Genomic DNA, 19,351 nt, shown 5'->3' with positions numbered 1-19,351 from the left:
TGACAAGTGGCGGAGCCGGGATTTGAACCCATGACCTCTGACTCCAAAGCCCGGGCTCTTTCCACTGAGCCACGCTGCTTCTCCTAAAGCAAAGCGAGTTGGACACAGTCCCTTTCCCACGTAGGGATCACAGTCTTAACTCCTATTTTACAAATGTGGTAACTGAGGCCCAAAGAAGTGAAGTGACTTGCCCAGGGCCACACAGCAAGCAAGTGGTGTATCGAGGATTCAAACCCGGGTCCTTCTGACTCCCAAGCCCGTGCTCTACCCACTAGGCCATACTGCTTCTCCTCCTCCCCATCCCCACCGCCCTACCTCCGTCCCCTCCCCACAGCACCTGTATATATGTTTGTTCAGATTTATTACTCTATTTATTTTACTTGTACATATCTACTATTCTATTAATTTTGTTAATGATGTGCAATTTAGCTTTAATTCTATTTGATCTGACGACTTGACACCCATCCACATGTTTTGTTTTGTTGTCCGTCTCGCCCTTCTAGACTGTGAGCCCATTTTTGGGTAGGGACCGTCTCTAGACGTTGCCGACTTGTACTTCCCAAGCGCTTAGTACAGTGCTCTGCATGCAGTAAGCGCTCAGTAAATACGATTGAATGAATGAATGAATGTGTCAGGCACTGTACCAAATACTGGTGTAGATACAAGCTAATCAGGTTGGACGCAGTCCCTGTCCCACATAGGGCTCATGGTCTTAATCCCCATTTGACAGATGAGGGAACTGAGGCCTGGAGAATAATAATAATAATAATAATGGCATTTATTAAGCGCTTCCTATGTGTAAAGCACTGTTCTAAGCGCTGGGGAGGTTACAAGATGATCAGGTTGTCCCACAGGGGGGCTCACAGTCTTCATCCCCATTTGACAGATGAGGGAACTGAGGCCCGGAGAAGTGAAGCGACTTGCCCGAGGACATACGGTGAACAAGTGGCAGAGCCAGGATTAGAACCCAGGGCCTTCTAACTCCAAGCCTGGGCTCTAATAATAATAACGACAACAACAGCATTCATTCATTCATTCACTTGTATGCATGGAGTGCTTACTGTGTGCAGAGCACTGTACTAAGCGATTGGGAGAGTATAATACAGCAACAAACAGATATTGTCCCTGCCCACACTGAGCTCACAGTCTAGAGGGGGAGACAGATATTAACATAAATAAATTAATATATTCCAGGTAAGTGCTATGGGGCTCTATTTATTTCCTTTATTTATTTACTCTATTACTCTATTTACTCTATTTATTTATTTACTCTATTTATTTTACTTGTACATATCTATTCTATTTATTTTATTTTGGTAATATGTTTTGTTCTCTTCTCTGTCTCCCCCTTCTAGACTGGGAGCCCACTGTTGGGTAGGGACCGTCTCTAGATGTTGCCAACTTATACTTCCCAAGCACTTAGTACAGTGCTCTGCACACAGTAAGCGCTCAATAAATACGATTGACTGATTGACTGATTGAGAGGGAGGATGAATGAAGAGACGGTCAGGGCGACGCAGAAGGGAGTGGGAGAAGAGGAGAGCCCACTGTTGGGAAGGACTGTCTCTATATGTTGCCAACTTGTACTTCCCAAGCGCTTAGTACAGTGCTCTGCACATCATCATCATCATCAATCGTATTTATTGAGCGCTTACTGTGTGCAGAGCACTGTACTAAGCGCTTGGGAAGTCCAAGTTGGCAACATATAGAGACAGTCCCTACGCAACAGTGGGCTCACAGTCTAAAAGTAAGCGCTCAATAAATACGATTGATTGATTGATTGATTGGTTGCGAGGAGGACGTAGGGAAGGTTTCTTGGAGATGAGCCTTCAATAAGGCTTTGAATTATTATTATTATTATTATTATTATTAATAATAATAGCCAGGCCCCCTTTAGGCCAGGCCAGGGTGGATGCAAGTAGAGCAGGAAGCCATGAGAGGGTGAGCAGAGACGGTTAGGTTTTCCTAGTTTTCCTAGTTTGGGAGCTGCTTCAGCCTCAGCACGATTCCATACTGAAATTGGGAGGCCGGCAGCCAGTGTCTGCCCACCTCATCATCATCATCATCATCATCAATCGTATTTATTGAGCGCTTACTATGTGCAGAGCACTGTACTAAGCGCTTGGGAAGTACAAATTGGCAACATATAGAGACAGTCCCTACCCAGCAGTGGGCTCACAATCTAAAAGGGGGAGACGGAGAACAAAACCAAACATACTAACAAAATAAAATAAACAGAATAGATATGTACAAATAAATTAAATAAATAAATAAATAGAGTAAAAAAATATGTACAAATATTCTCCAAACATATTCTCCAAACACATCAGAAAACAAAACAAAAAAATCAATCAATCATATTTACACCAGTAACATTACTGTAAATTAACTGTAAATTGCAGTTACTGTAATTACTGTAAATTACAGTAAGCTACTGAACCTACTGAGTAGAAGGCCTTGCGTTAATCCACCGGTGAGCTGACGATGCCCAGATTCCAACTCAGACTGCCAAAATTATTATAGCTATTCTTGATATACTATTTGTAGTGGGTGGAAGAGAAAATTGAAATAGCTGACCATTTTTCTCTCCTGGGATCGATAATCAATAATAAAGCAACTAATAGTCAAGAAATACGGTGATGATTAAAGTTAGGAAGACTTGCTTTGAAGAGTCTGGAAAAAGTCACGCAATGAAATGTGCTGATGTAACAGTAAAAAAAACCCTCAACCAGCTAAATTTCTAGTGGTTTGCATATTGCTCAGCAAATATTTGAATAATCGATTTCAAGTGTGCCAGGAGTTTAGCTGCAATTAATGACGGCAATTCTGCTCCGGTCTGCTCGTTTAAGAGTGGGGCCCCCAGTAAATAAATAATAATGATGATGATGGTATTTGCTAAGCACTTACTGTGTGCCAAGCGCTGTTCTAAGCGCTGGGGGGATATGAGGTGATGAGGTTGTCCCACGGGGGGCTCACAGTCTTCATCCCCATTTTACAGATGAGGGAACCGAGGCCCAGAGAAGTGACGTTACTTGCCCAAAGTCACACAGCAGACAATTGGCGGAGTCGGGATTTGAACCCATGACCTCTGACTCCAAAGTCCGTGCTCTTTCCACTGAGCCACGACTATGTGCCAAGCACTGTTCTAAGCGCGCGGGGGCGGGGGGATACAAGGTGATCAGGTTGTCCCACCTGGGGCTCAAAGTCTTCATCCCCATTTTACAGATGATGATGATGATGATGGCATTTATTAAGCGCTTACTATGTGCAAAGCACTGTTCTAAGCGCTGGGGAGGTTACAAGGTGATCAGGTTGTCCCTCAGGGTGGGGGGGGGGGGGCTCACAGTCTTAATCCCCATTTTCCAGATGAGGGAACTGAGGCCCAGAGAATAATAATAATGATAATAATGATGGCATTTATTAAGTGCTTACTATGTGCCAAGCACTGTTCTAAGCGTTGGGGAGGTTACAAGGTAATCAGGTTGTCCCACGTGGGGATCACAGTCTTAATCCCCATTTTCCAGATGAGGGAACTGAGGCCCAGAGAATAATAATAATAATAATAATGGCATTTATTAAGCACTTACTATGTGCAAAGCACTGTTCTAAGCGCTGGGGAGGTTACAAGGTGATCAGGTTGTCCCACGTGGGGATCACAGTCTTCATCCCCATTTTACAGATGAGGGAACTGAGGCCCAGAGAAGTGAAGTGACTTGCCTCAAGTCGCCCAGCTGACAAATGGCAGAGCTGGGATTAGAACCCATGCCCTCCGACTTCCAAGCCCATGATTTTTCCAAATACTAATAGGTCTTCGGGCCTTTCAGCGGAAGTCAGTCAGTCAATGGGACTTTCAGCGGAAGTAAGTCAGTCAGTAAGTGGTATTTTTGGAGTGCTTACTGTGTGCAGGGCACTGTACTAAGCGCTTGAGCAAGAACAATAGAACAATAAGCAGATTCATTCCCTGCCCACAATGAGCTTACAGTCTAGAGGGGGGAACAGGGAGGTCAACGAACCGGTAGTTTCGTCTCTCGGCCCTTTCACGGAGGTGGAAGTTTCAAGCCAGCGAGGGCTGGGTGGCGTCCACCTGAAAGGCGATGGATGACTGTATATGTACGTATTTATGTTTATAATTCCATTTATTTTTATTAATCATCCAATCAATCATTCGATTGTATTTATTGAGCGCTTACTGTGTGCAGAGCACTGGACTAAGCGCTTGGGAAGTACAAGTTGGCAACATATAGGATATGTGTATATGTGTATATGTGTACATGTGTATATATTTATAATCATCATCATCATCAATCGTATTTATTGAGCGCTTACTATGTGCAGAGCACTGTACTAAGCGCTTGGGAAGTCCAAATTGGCAACATATAGAGACAGTCCCTACCCAACAGTGGGCTCACCGTCTAAAAGGGGGAGACAGAGAACAAAACCAAACATACTAACAAAGTAAAATAAATAGAATAGATATGTACAAATAAATTAAATAAATAAATAGAGTAAAAAAATATGTGCAAGCGTATATCCATATATACAGGTGCTGTGGGGAAGGGAGGGAGGTAAGATGGGGGGATGGAAAGGGGGATGGGGGGAGAGGAAGGAAATATAATAATATATTATAATATATATTATATTATAATAATATATTTTAATATATATTACATAATATATATTATAATAATATATTAGAATGATGCTCCTGATGCCTGTTTACTTGTTTTGATGTCCGTCTCCCCCCTTCTAGACTGTGAGCCCACTGTTGGGTAGGGACTGTCTCTATGTGATGCCAATTTGTACTTCCCAAGTGCTTAGTACAGTGCTCTGCACATAATAAGCGCTCAATAAATACGATTGATTGATTGATTGATTGATTGATTTCTTGCTGAATTGAACTTCCCAAGTGCTTAAGTTGAATTGAATGAATTAAGTTGAATTGAATGAATTAAGTTCATTGAATGAATGAATTCTTTCAATCGTATTTATTGAGCGCTCACTGTGTGCAGAGCACTGGACTAAGCGCTTATGAGGATGTTGTCCTGCGGGAGAGGAGGATTTTGAGTGGCGGGCCCAGTTGGGCGCTCGCTCTCCCGGCCTTCAAAGCCTTATCGAAGGCCCACCTCCTCCAAGAGGCCTTCCCCGACTAAGCCCTCCTTTCCTCTTCTCCCACTCCCTTCCGCGTCACCCTGACTTGCTCCCTTCATTCATCGAGAAGCAGCGGGGCCCGGTGGAAAGAGCCCGGCCTTGGGAGTCAGAGGTCGGGGGTTCAAATCCCTGCTCCGCCACTTGGCAGCTGTGTGACTCTGGGCAAGTTGCTTAACTTCTCTGGGCCTCAGTTTCCTCATCTGTAAAATGGGGATTAAGACTGTGAGCCCCCCGTGGGACAACCTGATCACCTTGTATCCCCCCCAGGTGCTTAGAACCATGCTTGGCACGTAGTAACCGCTTTACAAATGCCATCGTTATTATTACTATTATTATCTCTCCCCCAGCCCCACACCACTAATGTCCATATCTGACATTTTTTAAATTTCTATTCATGTCTATCTTCCCCTCTAGACTATAAACTCATAGTGGGGAGGGAATGTGTCTGTTTATTGTTGATTTGTCCTCTGCCAAGTGCTTAGAACTGTTCTCGGCACATAGTAAGCGCTTAACAAATGCTATTATTATTATTATCTCTCCCCCAGCCCCAAACCACTAATGTCGATACCTGTCATTTTTAAAATTTCTATTCATGTCTATCTTCCCCTCTAGATTATAAACTCGTTGTGGGGAGGGAATGTGTCTGTTTATTGTTGATTGGTCCTCCCCCAAGTGCTTAGTACAGTGCTCAGCACGCAGAGAGCGCTCAATAAATACAATTGCCTGAAGGATTGATTGAGCGACTGTGCTGTAGGCATCAGGAGAAGCAGCGAGCGGCGGAGTACCGGGCCGAGCTACGGGGGATGCGCCACAGAGTGCAGGCCCGACCCTTCCTCTTCGAGCAAGCCATGCAGGTGAGGGCTTCTCCCCTGCTCCTGGACGAGATTCCTCTTTTTCCACCTGGACCCCCCAAATTCCAGCCCTGGACCGGCTCCCCGCATCGCCCGGCGTAACGGAGAGCCCAGGCCTAGGAGTCGGAGGGACCTGGGTTCTAATTCCGCCTGTCTGCTGGGTGACCTCAGGCAAGTCGCTTCACTTCTCTGGACCTCAGTTCCCTCATCTGTAAAATGGGGGTTAAGACTGTGAGCCCCACGTGGGACGGGGACTGTGTCCGTCCCACTTAGCTTGTAATAATAATAATAATATTGATGGAGGCGCTTACTATGTGCAAAGCACTGCTCTAAGCGCTGGGGGGGATACAAGGTGATCAGGTTGTCCCACGTGGGGCTCACAGGCTTCATCCCCATTTTACAGATGGAGGGAACTGAGGCTCAGAGAAGTGAAGTGACTCACCCAAAGTCACACAGCAGACTGTGAGCCCGTTATTGGGTAGGGACCGTCTCTCTATGTTGCTGACTTGTACTTCCCAAGCGCTTAGTACAGTGCTCTGCACACAGTAAGCGCTCAGTAAATACGATTGAATGCGGCAGGGCCGAGATTAGAACCCATGCCCTCTGACTCCCAAGCCTGGGCTCTTTCCACTGAACCACGCTGCTTCTCTATCCACACCAGGGCTTTGTACGGCTTTGTACAGAGAAGCAGCGTGGCTCAATGGAAAGAGCCCGGGCTTTGGAGTCAGAGGTCATGGGTTCAAATCCCGGCTCTGCCAATTGTCAGCTGGGTGACTTTGGGCAAGTCACTTCATTTCCCTGGGCCTCAGTTACCTCATCTGGAAAATGGAGATTAAGACTGTGAGCCCCCCGTGGGACAACCTGATCACCTTGTAACCTCCCCAGCGCTTAGAGCAGTAAGCAAATAGTAAGTGCTTAATAGATGCCATCATCATTATTATTATTAAACCCCCTTTTACAGATGAGGCCCAGAGAAGTGAAGCGACTTGCCCCAGATCACCCAGTAGACAAGTGGCGGAGCCTGGATTAGAACCCAGGTCCTTTGGGCTTCCAGGCCTGTGCTGTAACCACTAGGCCATTCATTTATTCAGTCGTATTTATTGAGTGCTCACTGTGTGCAGAGCACTGGACTAAGTGCTTGGGAAGTACAATTCAGCAACAAATAGGGACAATCCCTGCCCACAATCAATCAATCAATCAATCGTATTTATTGAGTGCTTACTGTGTGCAGAGCACTGTGCTAAGCGCTTGGGAAGCCCAAGTCGGCGACATATAGAGACAGTCCCTACCCAACAGTGGGCTCACAGTCTAAAAGGGGGAGACGGAGAACAAAACCAAACATACTAACAAAATAAAATAAATAGAATAGATATGTACAAGTAAAATAAATAAATAAATAAATAGAGTAATAAATCTGTACAAACATATATACATATATACAGGTGCTGTGGGGAAGGGAAGGAAGTAAGATGGCGGGGATGGAGAGCCCACAACGGGCTCACAGTCTAGAGGGGTGAGACAGACAATAAAACAAATAAACAGGCAGCAGTAGTATCATTATAAATAGAATCATGGTTCATTCATTCAGTTGTATTTATTGAGCACTTACTGTGTGCAGAGCACTGGACTAAGCGCTTGGGAAGTACAATTCAGCAACAAAGAGAGACAATGCCTGCCCACAACGGGCTCACAGTCGAGAAGTGGGGAGACAAACATCAAAGCAAGTAAGCAGGCATCGGCCAAACTAGCTCTCTTCCTCCCTTCAAAGCCCTACTGAGGACTCACCTCCTCCGGGAGGCCTTCCCAGGCTCGTCCCCCCTTTTTCCTCTGCTCCTCCTCCCCATCAGTCATTCATTCATTCATTCATTCAATCGTATTTATTGAGCGCTTACTGTGTGCAGAGCACTGTACTAAGCACTTGGGAAGTCCAAGTTGGCAACATATAGAGACGGTCCCTACCCAACAGTGGGCTCACAGTCCATCGCCCCCACTCCCTCCCTCTGCCCTCTCCAAAGCACTTGTGTATATTTGTAATAATAATAATAATGGCATTTATTAAACGCTTACTATGTGCACAGCACTGTTCTAAGCGCTAGGGAATTTACAAGGTGATCAGGTTGTCCCATGTGGGGCTCACAGTCTTAATCCCCATTTTACAGATGAGGGAACTGAGGCCCAGAGAAGTGAAGTGACTTGCCCAAAGTCACACAGCTGATGAGAGGCAGAGCCGGAATTGGAACCCGTGACCTCTGACTCCAAAGCCCGGGCTCTTTCCACTGAGCCACGCTGCTTCTGTACATGTTTATTACTCTATCTATTTTATTAACGATGTGCATATAGCTATAATATAGAGAGAAGCATATAGAGAAGCAGCGTGGCTCAGTGGAAAGAGCATGGGCTTTGGAGTCAGAGGTCAGGGGTTCGAATCCAGACCCCACCACCTGTCTGCTGTGTGACCTTGGGCAAGTCACTTAACTTCTCTGAGCCTCAGTTTCCTCATCTGTAAAATGGGGATTAAGACTGAGCCCCACGTGGGACAACCTGATCACCTTGTATCCCCCCCAGCGCATAGAACAGTGCTTTGCACATAGTAAGCGCTTAACAAATGCCATCTCTCCCCCTTCTAGACTGTGAGCCCACTGTTGGGTAGGGACCGTCTCTATATGTTGCCAACTTGTACTTCCCAAGCGCTCAGTACAGTGCTCTGCACACAGTAAGCGCTCAATAAATACGATTGATTGATTGATCATTATTATTTTTATTATTCTATTTATTCTGATGATATTGACACCTGGCCACCTGTTTTGTTTTGTTGTCTGTCTCCCCCTTCTAGACTGTGAGCCCATTGTTGGGTAGGGACTGTCTCTATCAGTTGCCGAATTGTACTTCCCAAGCGTTCAGTACAGTGCTCTGCACACAGTAAGCGCTCAATAAATACGACCGAATGAATGTATTAGCAGGCCACACCGCCGCTCCGGTTCTGGGGCAGGCTGCGTCGGCTTGGGCTGTAACAATAATGATGATGGTATTTTGTGAAGCGCTTACTATGTGCAAAACACTGTTCTAAGCGCTGCAGAGGTTACAAGGTGAACAGGTTATCCCACGGGGGCTCACAGTTTTAATGCTCATTTTCCAGATGAGGGAACTGAGGCACAGAGAATCAATCAATCGTATTTATTGAGCGCTTACTGTGTGCAGAGCACTGGACTAAGCGCTTGGGAAGTCCAAGTTGGCAACATATAGAGACGGTCCCTACCCAACAGCGGGCTCACAGCCTAGAAGAGCGAAGTGACTTGCCCAAAGTCACCCAGCTGACAGTTGGCAGGGTCGGGATTCGAACCCATGACCTCTGACTCCAAAGCCCGGGCTCTTTCCACTGAGCCACCCTGCTAGATTCCGGGCCCTCGGGGTATGAGAAGCAGCGTGGCTCAGTGGAAAGAGCCCGGGCTTTGGAGTCAGAGGTCATGGGTTCAAATCCCGGATCTGCCACATCATCATCATCATCATCATCAATCGTATTTATTGAGCGCTTACTATGTGCAGAGCACTGTACTAAGCGCTTGGGAAGTACAAATTGGCAACATCTAGAGACAGTCCCTACCCAACAGTGGGCTCACAGTCTAAAAGGACACATATCTGCCACATGCCACATATCTGCTGTGTGACCTTGGGCAAGTCACTTCACTTCTCGGAGCCTCAGTGACCTCATCTGTAAAATGGGGATGAAGACTGTGAGCCCCACGTGGGACAACCTGATCACCTTGTATCCCCCGCCCGCGCTTAGAACAGTGCTTTGCACATAGTAAGCGCTTAACAAATGCCATTATTATTATTATTATTATTATTATTATTATTATTATGAGCCCTTGGGGAGGTGATGCCCAGGGGGTGGGGAGGGGGAAGCACCCATCATGGAGCCCAGTGGCTACTGTCTCCTACTAGGCCAATGCCCGTCTTTCGGTGGCACGACGCTTTTCCCGGGTATTGGCGGCCCTGGGTGTGGATGAAGACCAGCTGTGGATCCAGGCGGCGAAGGTGGCAGCGGCCAAGGGAACTTGCTCCGAATGCTCGTAAGGCCCGCACCGAATCATCCCTGTGGCATTCGTTAAGCGCTTCCTAAGTGCCCGGAGCTGTACTAAGCGCTGGGGTGGATACAAGGTAATCGGGTTGGACACAGTCCCTGTCCCACATGGATCTCACAGTTCGAATCCCCATTTTACAGATCAATCAATCGTACTGATTGAGCGCTTACTGTGTGCAGAGCACTGGACTAAGCGCTTGGGAAGTACAAGTCGGCAACACATAGAGACAGTCAATCAATCAATCAATCAATCGTATTTATTGAGCGCTTACTGTGTGCAGAGCACTGGACTAAGCGCTTGGGAAGTACAAGTCGGCAACACATAGAGACGGTCCCTACCCAACAGCGGGCTCGCAGTCTAGAAGGGGGAGACAGAGAACAAAACAAAGCATATTAACAAAATAAAATAAATAGAATAGATATGTACAAGTAAGATAAATGAATAAATAAATAGAGTAATAAATATGTGCAAACATATATACAGGTATACATATATACAGGTGGGGCACAGAGATGAAGTGACTCGCCCGAGGTGCCCTAATAATAATAACATGGGTTTTTGTTAAGTGCTTATTATGTGCCAAGCACTGTTCTAAGCACTGGGATCAATCAATCAATCCATCAATTGTATTTATTGAACACTTACTGTGTGCAGAGCACTGGACTAAGCGCTTGGGAAGTACAAGTCGGCAACGCATAGAGACGGTCCCTACCCAACAGCGGGCTCGCAGTCTAGAAGGGGGAGACAACAACAAAACAAAACCTCTTAACAAAATAAAATAAATAGAATAAATATGTACAAGTAAGATAAATAAATAAATAAATAGAGTAATAAATATGTACAAACATATATACATATATACAGCTGCTGTGGGGAAGGGAATCGTACTGATTGAGCGCTTACTGTGTGCAGAGCACTGGACTAAGCGCTTGGGAAGTACAAGTCGGCAACACATAGAGACAGTCAATCAATCAATCAATCGTATTTATTGAGCGCTTACTGTGTGCAGAGCACTGGACTAAGCGCTTGGGAAGTACAAGTCGGCAACACATAGAGTTGGTCCCTACCCGACAGTGGGCTCACAGTCTAAAAGGGGGAGACAGAGAACAAAACCAAACATACTAACAAAATAAAATAAATAGAATAGATACGCACAAGTAAAATAAATAAATAAATAAATAAATAAATAGAGTAATAAATATGTACAAACATATATACATATATACAGGTGCTGTGGGGAAGGGAATCGTATAGATTGAGCGCTTACTGTGTGCAGAGCACTGGACTAAGCGCTTGGGAAGTACAAGTCGGCAACACATAGAGACAGTCAATCAATCAATCGTATTTATTGAGCGCTTACTGTGTGCAGAGCACTGTACTAAGCGCTTGGGAAGTACAAGTCGGCAACACATAGAGACAGTCAATCAATCAATCAATCGTATTTATTGAGCGCTTACTGTGTGCAGAGCACTGGACTAAGCGCTTGGGAAGTACAAGTCGGCAACACATAGAGTTGGTCCCTACCCGACAGTGGGCTCACAGTCTAAAAGGGGGAGACAGAGAACAAAACCAAACATACTAACAAAATAAAATAAATAGAATAGATACGCACAAGTAAAATAAATAAATAAATAAATAAATAAATAGAGTAATAAATATGTACAAACATATATACATATATACAGGTGCTGTGGGGAAGGGAATCATATAGATTGAGCGCTTACTGTGTGCAGAGCACTGGACTAAGCGCTTGGGAAGTACAAGTCGGCAACACATAGAGACAGTCAATCAATCAATCGTATTTATTGAGCGCTTACTGTGTGCAGAGCACTGTACTAAGCGCTTGGGAAGTACAAATTGGCAACATATAGAGACAGTCCCTACCCAACAGTGGGCTCACAGTCTAGAAGGGGGAGACAGAGAACAAAACCAAACATACTAACAAAAAATAAATAGAATAGATATGTACAAGTAAAATAAATAGAGTAATAAATATGTACAAACATATATACATATATACAGGTGCTGTGGGGAAGGGAATCGTATTGATTGAGCGCTTACTGTGTGCAGAGCACTGGACTAAGCACTCGGGAAGTACAAGTTGGCAACACATAGAGACAGTCAATCAATCAATCAATCAATCGTATTTATTAAACGCTTACTGTGTGCAGAGCACTGGACTAAGCTCTTGGGAAGTACAAGTCGGCAACGCATAGAGACGGTCCCTACCCAACAGCGGGCTCGCAGTCTAGAAGGGGGAGACAGAGAACAAAACCAAACATACTAACAAAATAAAATAAATAGAATAGATATGCACAAGTAAAATAAATAAATAAATAAATAAATAGAGTCATAAATATGTACAAACATATATACATATATACAGGTGCTGTGGGGAAGGGAATCGTATTGATTGAGCGCTTACTGTGTGCAGAGCACTGGACTAAGCGCTTGGGAAGTACAAGTCGGCAACACATAGAGACAGTCAATCAATCAATCAATCAATCGTATTTATTGAGCGTTTACTGGGTGCAGAGCACTGGACTAAGCGCTTGGGAAGTCCAAGTCGGCAACACATAGAGACGGTCCCTACCCAACAGCGGGCTCGCAGTCTAGAAGGGGGAGACAGAGAACAAAACCAAACATACTAACAAAATAAAATAAATAGAATAAATATGTACAAGTAAGATAAATAAATAAATAGAGTAATAAATATGTACAAACATATATACAGGTATACATATATACAGATGGGGCACAGAGATGAAGTGACTCGCCCGAGGTGCCCTAATAATAATAATGAGGGTATTTGTTAAGCGCTTACTATGTGCCAAGCACTGTTCTAAGCGCTGGGATCAATCAATCAATCAATCAATCGTATTCATTGAGCGCTTACTGTGTGCAGAGCACTGTACTAAGCGCTTGGGAAGTACAAGTTGGCAACATATAGAGACAGTCCCTACCCAACAGTGGGCTCACAGTCTAAAATAGATACAAGTTGATCAGGTGGTCCCACGCGGGGGCTCACAGTCTTAATCCCTATTTTACAGTTGAGGGAGCTGTAGCACAGAGAAGTTAAGTGGCTTGCCCACGGTCACACAGCAGTCAAGTGGCAGAGGCGGGATTAGAACCCAGGTCCTTCTGACTCTCCCTCAATCCACTGGGCCACTGGGCTTCCTGGCTCAGCTCTACCGGGTCTCGCAGGCCTTTGAGGCCAGATTTAGGAGCTTACTGTGTTTTCCTCCAAGCCTCACGAGAAGCAGAGTGGCCTTTTCATCTGTAAAATGGGGATGAAGACTGTGAGCCCCCCGTGGGACAACCTGATCACCTTGTAACCTCCCCAGCGCTTAGAACAGTACTTGTCACATTGTAAGCATTTAATAATCAATCAATCGTATTTATTGAGTGCTTACTGTGTGCAGAACACTGGACTAAGCGCTTGGGAAGTCCAAGTTGGCAACGTATAGAGACAGTCCCTACCCAACAGTGGGCTCACGGTCTAAAAGGGGGAGACGGAGAACAAAACCAAACATACTAACAAAATAAAATAAATAGAATAGATATGCACAAATAAAATAAATAAATAAATAAATAGAGTAATAAATATGTACAAACATAAATACATATAAACAGGTGCTGTGGGGAAGGGAAGGAGGTAAGATGGGGAGGATGGAGAGGGGGATGAGGGGGAGAGGAAGGAAGGGGCGCAGTCTGGGAAGGCCTCCTAAAAATTCCATTATTATTATTATTATTATTATTATTATTATTATTATTATTATTATTATTATTATTATTATAGCCCGGGCCTTGGAGTCAGAAGGTCATGGGTTCTAATCCCAGCCCCGCTGCTTGTCTGTTGTGTGACCTTGAGCAAGTCACTTCACTTTTCTGTGCCTCAGTTACCTTATCTGTCAAATGGGGATGGAGACTGTGACCCCACCACGTGGGACAGGGACTGCGCCCAACCTGATGATCTTGGATCTATCCCAGTGCTTAGTACAGAGCCTGCTACATAGTAAGCGCTTAAGAGAAGCAGCGTGGCTCAGTGGAAGGAGCCCGGGCTTGGGAGTCCAGAGGTCAGGGGTTCAAATCCCGGCTCCGCTGCTTGTCAGCTGGGTGACTTTGGGCAAGTCACTTCACTTCTCTGGGCCTCAGTGACCTCATCTGGAAAATGGGGATGAAGACTGTGAGCCCCCCGGGGGACAAACTGATCCCTTATAACCTCCTCAGCGCTTAGAACAGTGCTTTGCACATAGTAAGCGCTTAATAAATGCCATCATCATCATCATCTTGAATCCTCCCCAGCGCTTAGAACAGTGCTTTGCACATAGTAAGCGCTTAACAAATACCAAAATTATTATTATTAACAAATACCATTAAAAGAAAAAAAAACCCCTCAGAGGTTACAAAGCCCATCCCTCGGGACAGAGAGGCACAGAAAAGTTAAGAGATTTGCCCAAGGTCACACAGCAGATAAGCGGTGGGGCCAGGATTAGAACTCAGGGCGTCTGACTCCCTTCCCTGTGCTCTTTCCACTAGCTCTCGCTGCTTCCTGAAGCCCCCGCAGAGAAGTAGAGGTGAGGGTGGGGCAATGAGAAGGTCATGGGTTCTAATCCTGGCTCTGCCACTTGTGCGTTGTGTGACCTCTCCATCCCCCCCCATCTTACCTCCTTCCCTTCCCCACAGCACCTGTATATATGTATATATGTTTGTACAGATTTATTACTCTATTTATTTATTTATTTTATTTGTACATATCTATTCTATTTATTTTATTTTGTTAGTATGTTTGGTTTTGTTCTCTGTCTCCCCCTTATAGACTGTGAGCCCACTGTTGGGTAGGGACTGTCTCTATATGTTGCCAATTTGTACTTCCCAAGCGCTTAGTACAGTGCTCTGCACATAGTAAGTGCTCAATAAATACGATTGATGATGATGATGATGATGACCTTGGGCAAGTCACTTCACTTAATCAGTTTGGACCCAGTCTCTGTTCCACATGGGCTCCAAGTTTAAGTAGGAGGGAGGAGGTTTTATTCTCCATTTTACAGATGGGAGAACTGAGGCACCGAGAAGTGAAATGACGAGCCCAAGGTCACCCAGAAGACATGTGCCAAAGCTGGGATTAGAACCCAGGCCCAGGCTCTTTCCATTAGTCACTCTGTTTCTCACTTTTTTTTTCATTCACTCTGTATCAAACACTCTTCTAAGTGCTGAGGTAAATACAGCTTAATCAGTTTGGACCCAGTCTCTGTTCCACATGGGCTCCAAGTTTAAGTAGGAGGGAGTAAGTTCTCCATTTTACAGATGGGAGAACTGAGGCACCGAGAAGTGAAATGACGAGCCCAAGGTCACCCAGAAGACATGTGGCAGAGCTGGGATTAGAACCCAGGCCCAGGCTCTTTCCACTAGCCACTCTGCTTCTCACTTTTTTTTCCATTTACACTGTATCAAACACTCTTCTAAGTGCTGAGGTAAATACAGCTTAATCAGTTTGGACCCAGTCTCTGTTCCACATGGGCTCCAAGTTTAAGTAGGAGGGAGTCGGTTCTCCATTTTACAGATGGGAGAACTGAGGCACCGAGAAGTGAAATGACAAGACCAAGGTCACCCAGAAGACATGTGGCAGAGCTGGGATTAGAACCCAGGCCCAGGCTCTTTCCACTAGCCACTCTGCTTCTCATTTTTATTTTCATTTACTCTGTATCAAACACTCTTCTAAATGCTGAGGTAAATACAGCTTAATCAGTTTGGACCCAATCTCTGTTCCACAGGGGCTCCAAGTTTAAGTAGGAGGGAGTAGGTTTTATTCTCCATTTTACAGATGGGAGAACTGAGGCACTGAGAAGTGAAATGACAAACCCAAGGTCACACAGCAGACATGTGGCAGAGGTGGGATTAGAACCCAGGCCCAGGCTCTTTCCACTAGCCACTCTGCTTCTCACTTTTTTTTTTTCATTTACTCTGTATCAAACACTCTTCTAAGTGCTGAGGTAAATACAGCTTAATCAGTTTGGACCCAGTCTCTGTTCCACATGGACTCCAAGTTTAAGTAGGAGGGAGTAGGTTCCCCATTTTACAGATGGGAGAACTGAGGCACTAAGAAGTGAAATGACGAGCCCAAGGTCACCCAGAAGACATGTGGCGGAGCTGGGATTAGAACCCAGGCCCAGGCTCTTTCCACTAGCCACTCAGCTTCTCACTTTTTTTTTAATTTACTCTGTGTCAAACACTCTTCTAAGTGCTGAGGTAAATACAGCTTAATCAGTTTGGACCCAGTCTCTGTTCCACATGGGCTCCAAGTTTAAGTAGGAGGGAGTAGGTTCTCCATTTTACAGATGGGAGAACTGAGGCACTGAGAAGTGAAATGACGAGTCCAAGGTCACCCAGAAGACATGTGGCGGAGCTGGGATTAGAACCCAGGCCCAGGCTCTTTCCACTAGCCACTCTGCTTCTCACTTTTTTTTCCATTTACACTGTATCAAACACTCTTCTAAGTGCTGAGGTAAATACAGCTTAATCAGTTGGGACCCAGTCTCTGTTCCACATGGGCTCCAAGTTTAAGCAGGAGGGAGTCGGTTCTCCATTTTACAGATGGGAGAACTGAGGCACCGAGAAGTGAAATGACAAGACCAAGGTCACCCAGAAGACATGTGGCAGAGCTGGGATTAGAACCCAGGCCCAGGCTCTTTCCACTAGTCACTCTGCTTCTCACTTTTTTTTTCATTTACACTGTATCAAACACACTTCTAAGTGCTGAGGTAAATACAGCTTAATCAGTTTGGACCCAGTCTCTGTTCAATCAATCGTATTTATTGAGCGCTTACTATGTGCAGAGCACTGTTCCACATGGGCTCCAAGTTTAAGTAGGAGGGAGTAGGCTTTATTCTCCATTTTACAGATGGGAGAACTGAGGCACCGAGAAGTGAAATGATAAACCCAAGGTCACCTAGCAGACATGTGGCAGAGTTGGGATTAGAACCCAGGCCCAGGCTCTTTCCACTAGTCACTCTGCTTCTCACTTTTTTTTTCATTTACACTGTATCAAACACTCTTCTAAGTGCTGAGGTAAATACAGCTTAATCAGTTTGGACCCAATCTCTGTTCCACGTGGGCTCCAAGTTTAAGTAGGAGGGAGTAGGTTCTCCATTTTACAGATGGGAGAACTGAGGCACTAAGAAGTGAAATGACGAGCCCAAGGTCACCCAGAAGACATGTGGCGGAGCTGGGATTAGAACCCAGGCCCAGGCTCTTTCCACTAGCCACTCAGCTTCTCACTTTTTTTTTTAATTTACTCTGTGTCAAACACTCTTCTAAGTGCTGAGGTAAATACAGCTTAATCAGTTTGGACCCAGTCTCTGTTCCACATGGGCTCCAAGTTTAAGCAGGAGGGAGTAGGTTCTCCATTTTACAGATGGGAGAACTGAGGCACTGAGAAGTGAAATGACAAATCCAAGGTCACCCAGAAGACATGAGGCGGAGCTGGGATTAGAACCCAGGCCCCGGCTCTTTCCACTAGCCACTCTGCTTCTCACTTTTTTTTTCATTTACTCTGTATCAAACACTCTTCTAAGTGCTGAGGTAAATACAGCTTAATCAGTTTGGACCCAGTCTCTGTTCCACATGGGCTCCAAGTTTAAGTAGGAGGGAGTAGGTTCTCCATTCTACAGATGGGAGAACTGAGGCACCGAGAAGTAAAGTGTGGCTCAGTGGAAAAAGCCCGGGCTTTGGAGTCAGAAGTCATGGGTTCGAATCCCAGCTCCGCCACATGTCTGCTGTGTGTCCTTGGGCAAGTCACTTCATCATCATCATCATCATCAATCGTATTTATTGAGCACTTACTATGTGCAGAGCACTGTACTAAGCGCTTGGGAAGTACAAATTGGCAACATATAGAGACAGTCCCTACCCAACAGTGGGCTCACAGTCTAAAAGGGGGAGACAGAGAACAAACCAAACATACTAACAAAATAAAATAAATAGAATAGATATGTACAAATAAAATAAATAGAGTAATAAATATGTACAAACATATATACATATATACAGGTGCTGTGGGGAAGGGAATGAGGTAAGATGGGGGGGATGGAGAGAGAGAAGGCTCACTTCTCTGAGCCTCAATTCCCTCATTTGTAAAATGGGGATGAAGACTGTGAGCCCCCCGTGGGACAACCTGATGACCTTGTATCCCCCCAGCGCTTAGTACAGTGCTTTGCACATAGTAAGCACTTAATAAATGCTATTATTATTATTATTATTAAAGGGACGAGCCCAAGGTCACCCAGCAGACATGTGGCGGAGCTGGGATTAGAACCCAGGCCCTCTGACACCCGGGCCCAGGCTATGGGTGCAGAGAAGGAGCAGGCCTTGAGGGAGGGCCCCGCGGTGACTCAGTGGCCCTCGACTCCTAGGTCTTCGAGCCCGGGGAAGAGGCCGGTGGCCGGAATGGGGCCGTCCTCACGGAGCGCTCAGAAAATAGCCGAGGTGGACGAAGCCCACCGCCCCTGCAGCCGCTGGACCCGGGACTCAAGGGACGACGGGGGTGGGCGTGAGAAATGAAATTGTTATCCAAGACGCTGCCTGCTGTCGGCCTTCTTTGCATCTGGGAACATCAGTCAGTCCATCGGTCAACGGCATTTGTTGAGCACTTACTACAAGCGCTTACTATAGTCTCTAGACTATAGAGAAGCAGCGTGGCTCAGTGGAAAGAGCTTCGGAGTCAGAGGTCATGGGTTCAAATCCCTGCTCCGCCAACTGCCAGCTGGGTGACTCTGGGCAAGTCACTTCACTTCTCTGGGCCTCTGTTACCTCATCTGGAAAATGGGGATTAAGACTGTGAGCCCCCTGTGCGACAACCTGAACACCTTGTAACCTCCCCAGCGCTTAGAACAGTGCTTTGCACATAGTAAGTGCTTAATAAATGCCGTCGTTATTATTATAGACTGTAAGCTCATTGTGGGCAGGGAACGTGGCTGTTGTAATATTGTCCTCTCCCAGACAGTTAGCCGAATACTCTGCACATAGTAAGCGCTCAATAAATACCGTTGACTGGCTATGTGCGGAGCACTGGACTGAGCACCTGGGAGAGAAATATACACCAGAAAAGATATTCGGGTTCTTTCTCTTAATGGTACCTGTGAAGCATTTAGAGAAGCAGCATGGCTCAGTGGAAAGAGCCCGGGCTTTGGAGTCAGAGGTCATGGGTTCAAATCCCAGCCCTGCCAATTGTCAGCTGGGTGACTTTGGGCAACTCACTTCACTTCTCTGTGC

At 45.5% G+C, this 19,351-nt stretch overlaps 1 protein-coding gene across 2 annotated transcripts in view; it reads left to right on the top strand.

Annotated features, from left to right (window-relative positions):
* The window catches only part of LOC119943474 (testis-specific protein 10-interacting protein-like), a 79,306-nt gene extending 60,658 nt beyond the window's left edge, over positions 1 to 18,648 (top strand). For both annotated transcript variants that reach the window (XM_038764469.1, XM_038764467.1), the window contains 3 exons: positions 5,903 to 6,002; positions 9,942 to 10,069; positions 18,493 to 18,648. In XM_038764469.1, the coding sequence (XP_038620397.1) occupies positions 5,903 to 6,002; positions 9,942 to 10,069; positions 18,493 to 18,640 (376 nt within the window). In that variant the 3' untranslated portion in view covers positions 18,641 to 18,648. The remainder of the gene's footprint in view (positions 1 to 5,902; positions 6,003 to 9,941; positions 10,070 to 18,492) is intronic.
* The last annotated feature ends 703 nt before the right edge of the window (positions 18,649 to 19,351 follow it).

The sequence above is a fragment of the Tachyglossus aculeatus genome, chromosome 22 (genome assembly GCF_015852505.1).
Source record: "Tachyglossus aculeatus isolate mTacAcu1 chromosome 22, mTacAcu1.pri, whole genome shotgun sequence".
NCBI lineage: Eukaryota > Metazoa > Chordata > Mammalia > Monotremata > Tachyglossidae > Tachyglossus > Tachyglossus aculeatus.
The sequence above is the reverse complement of the archived record's forward strand: the minus strand, read 5'-3'. Positions and strand labels throughout refer to the sequence as shown.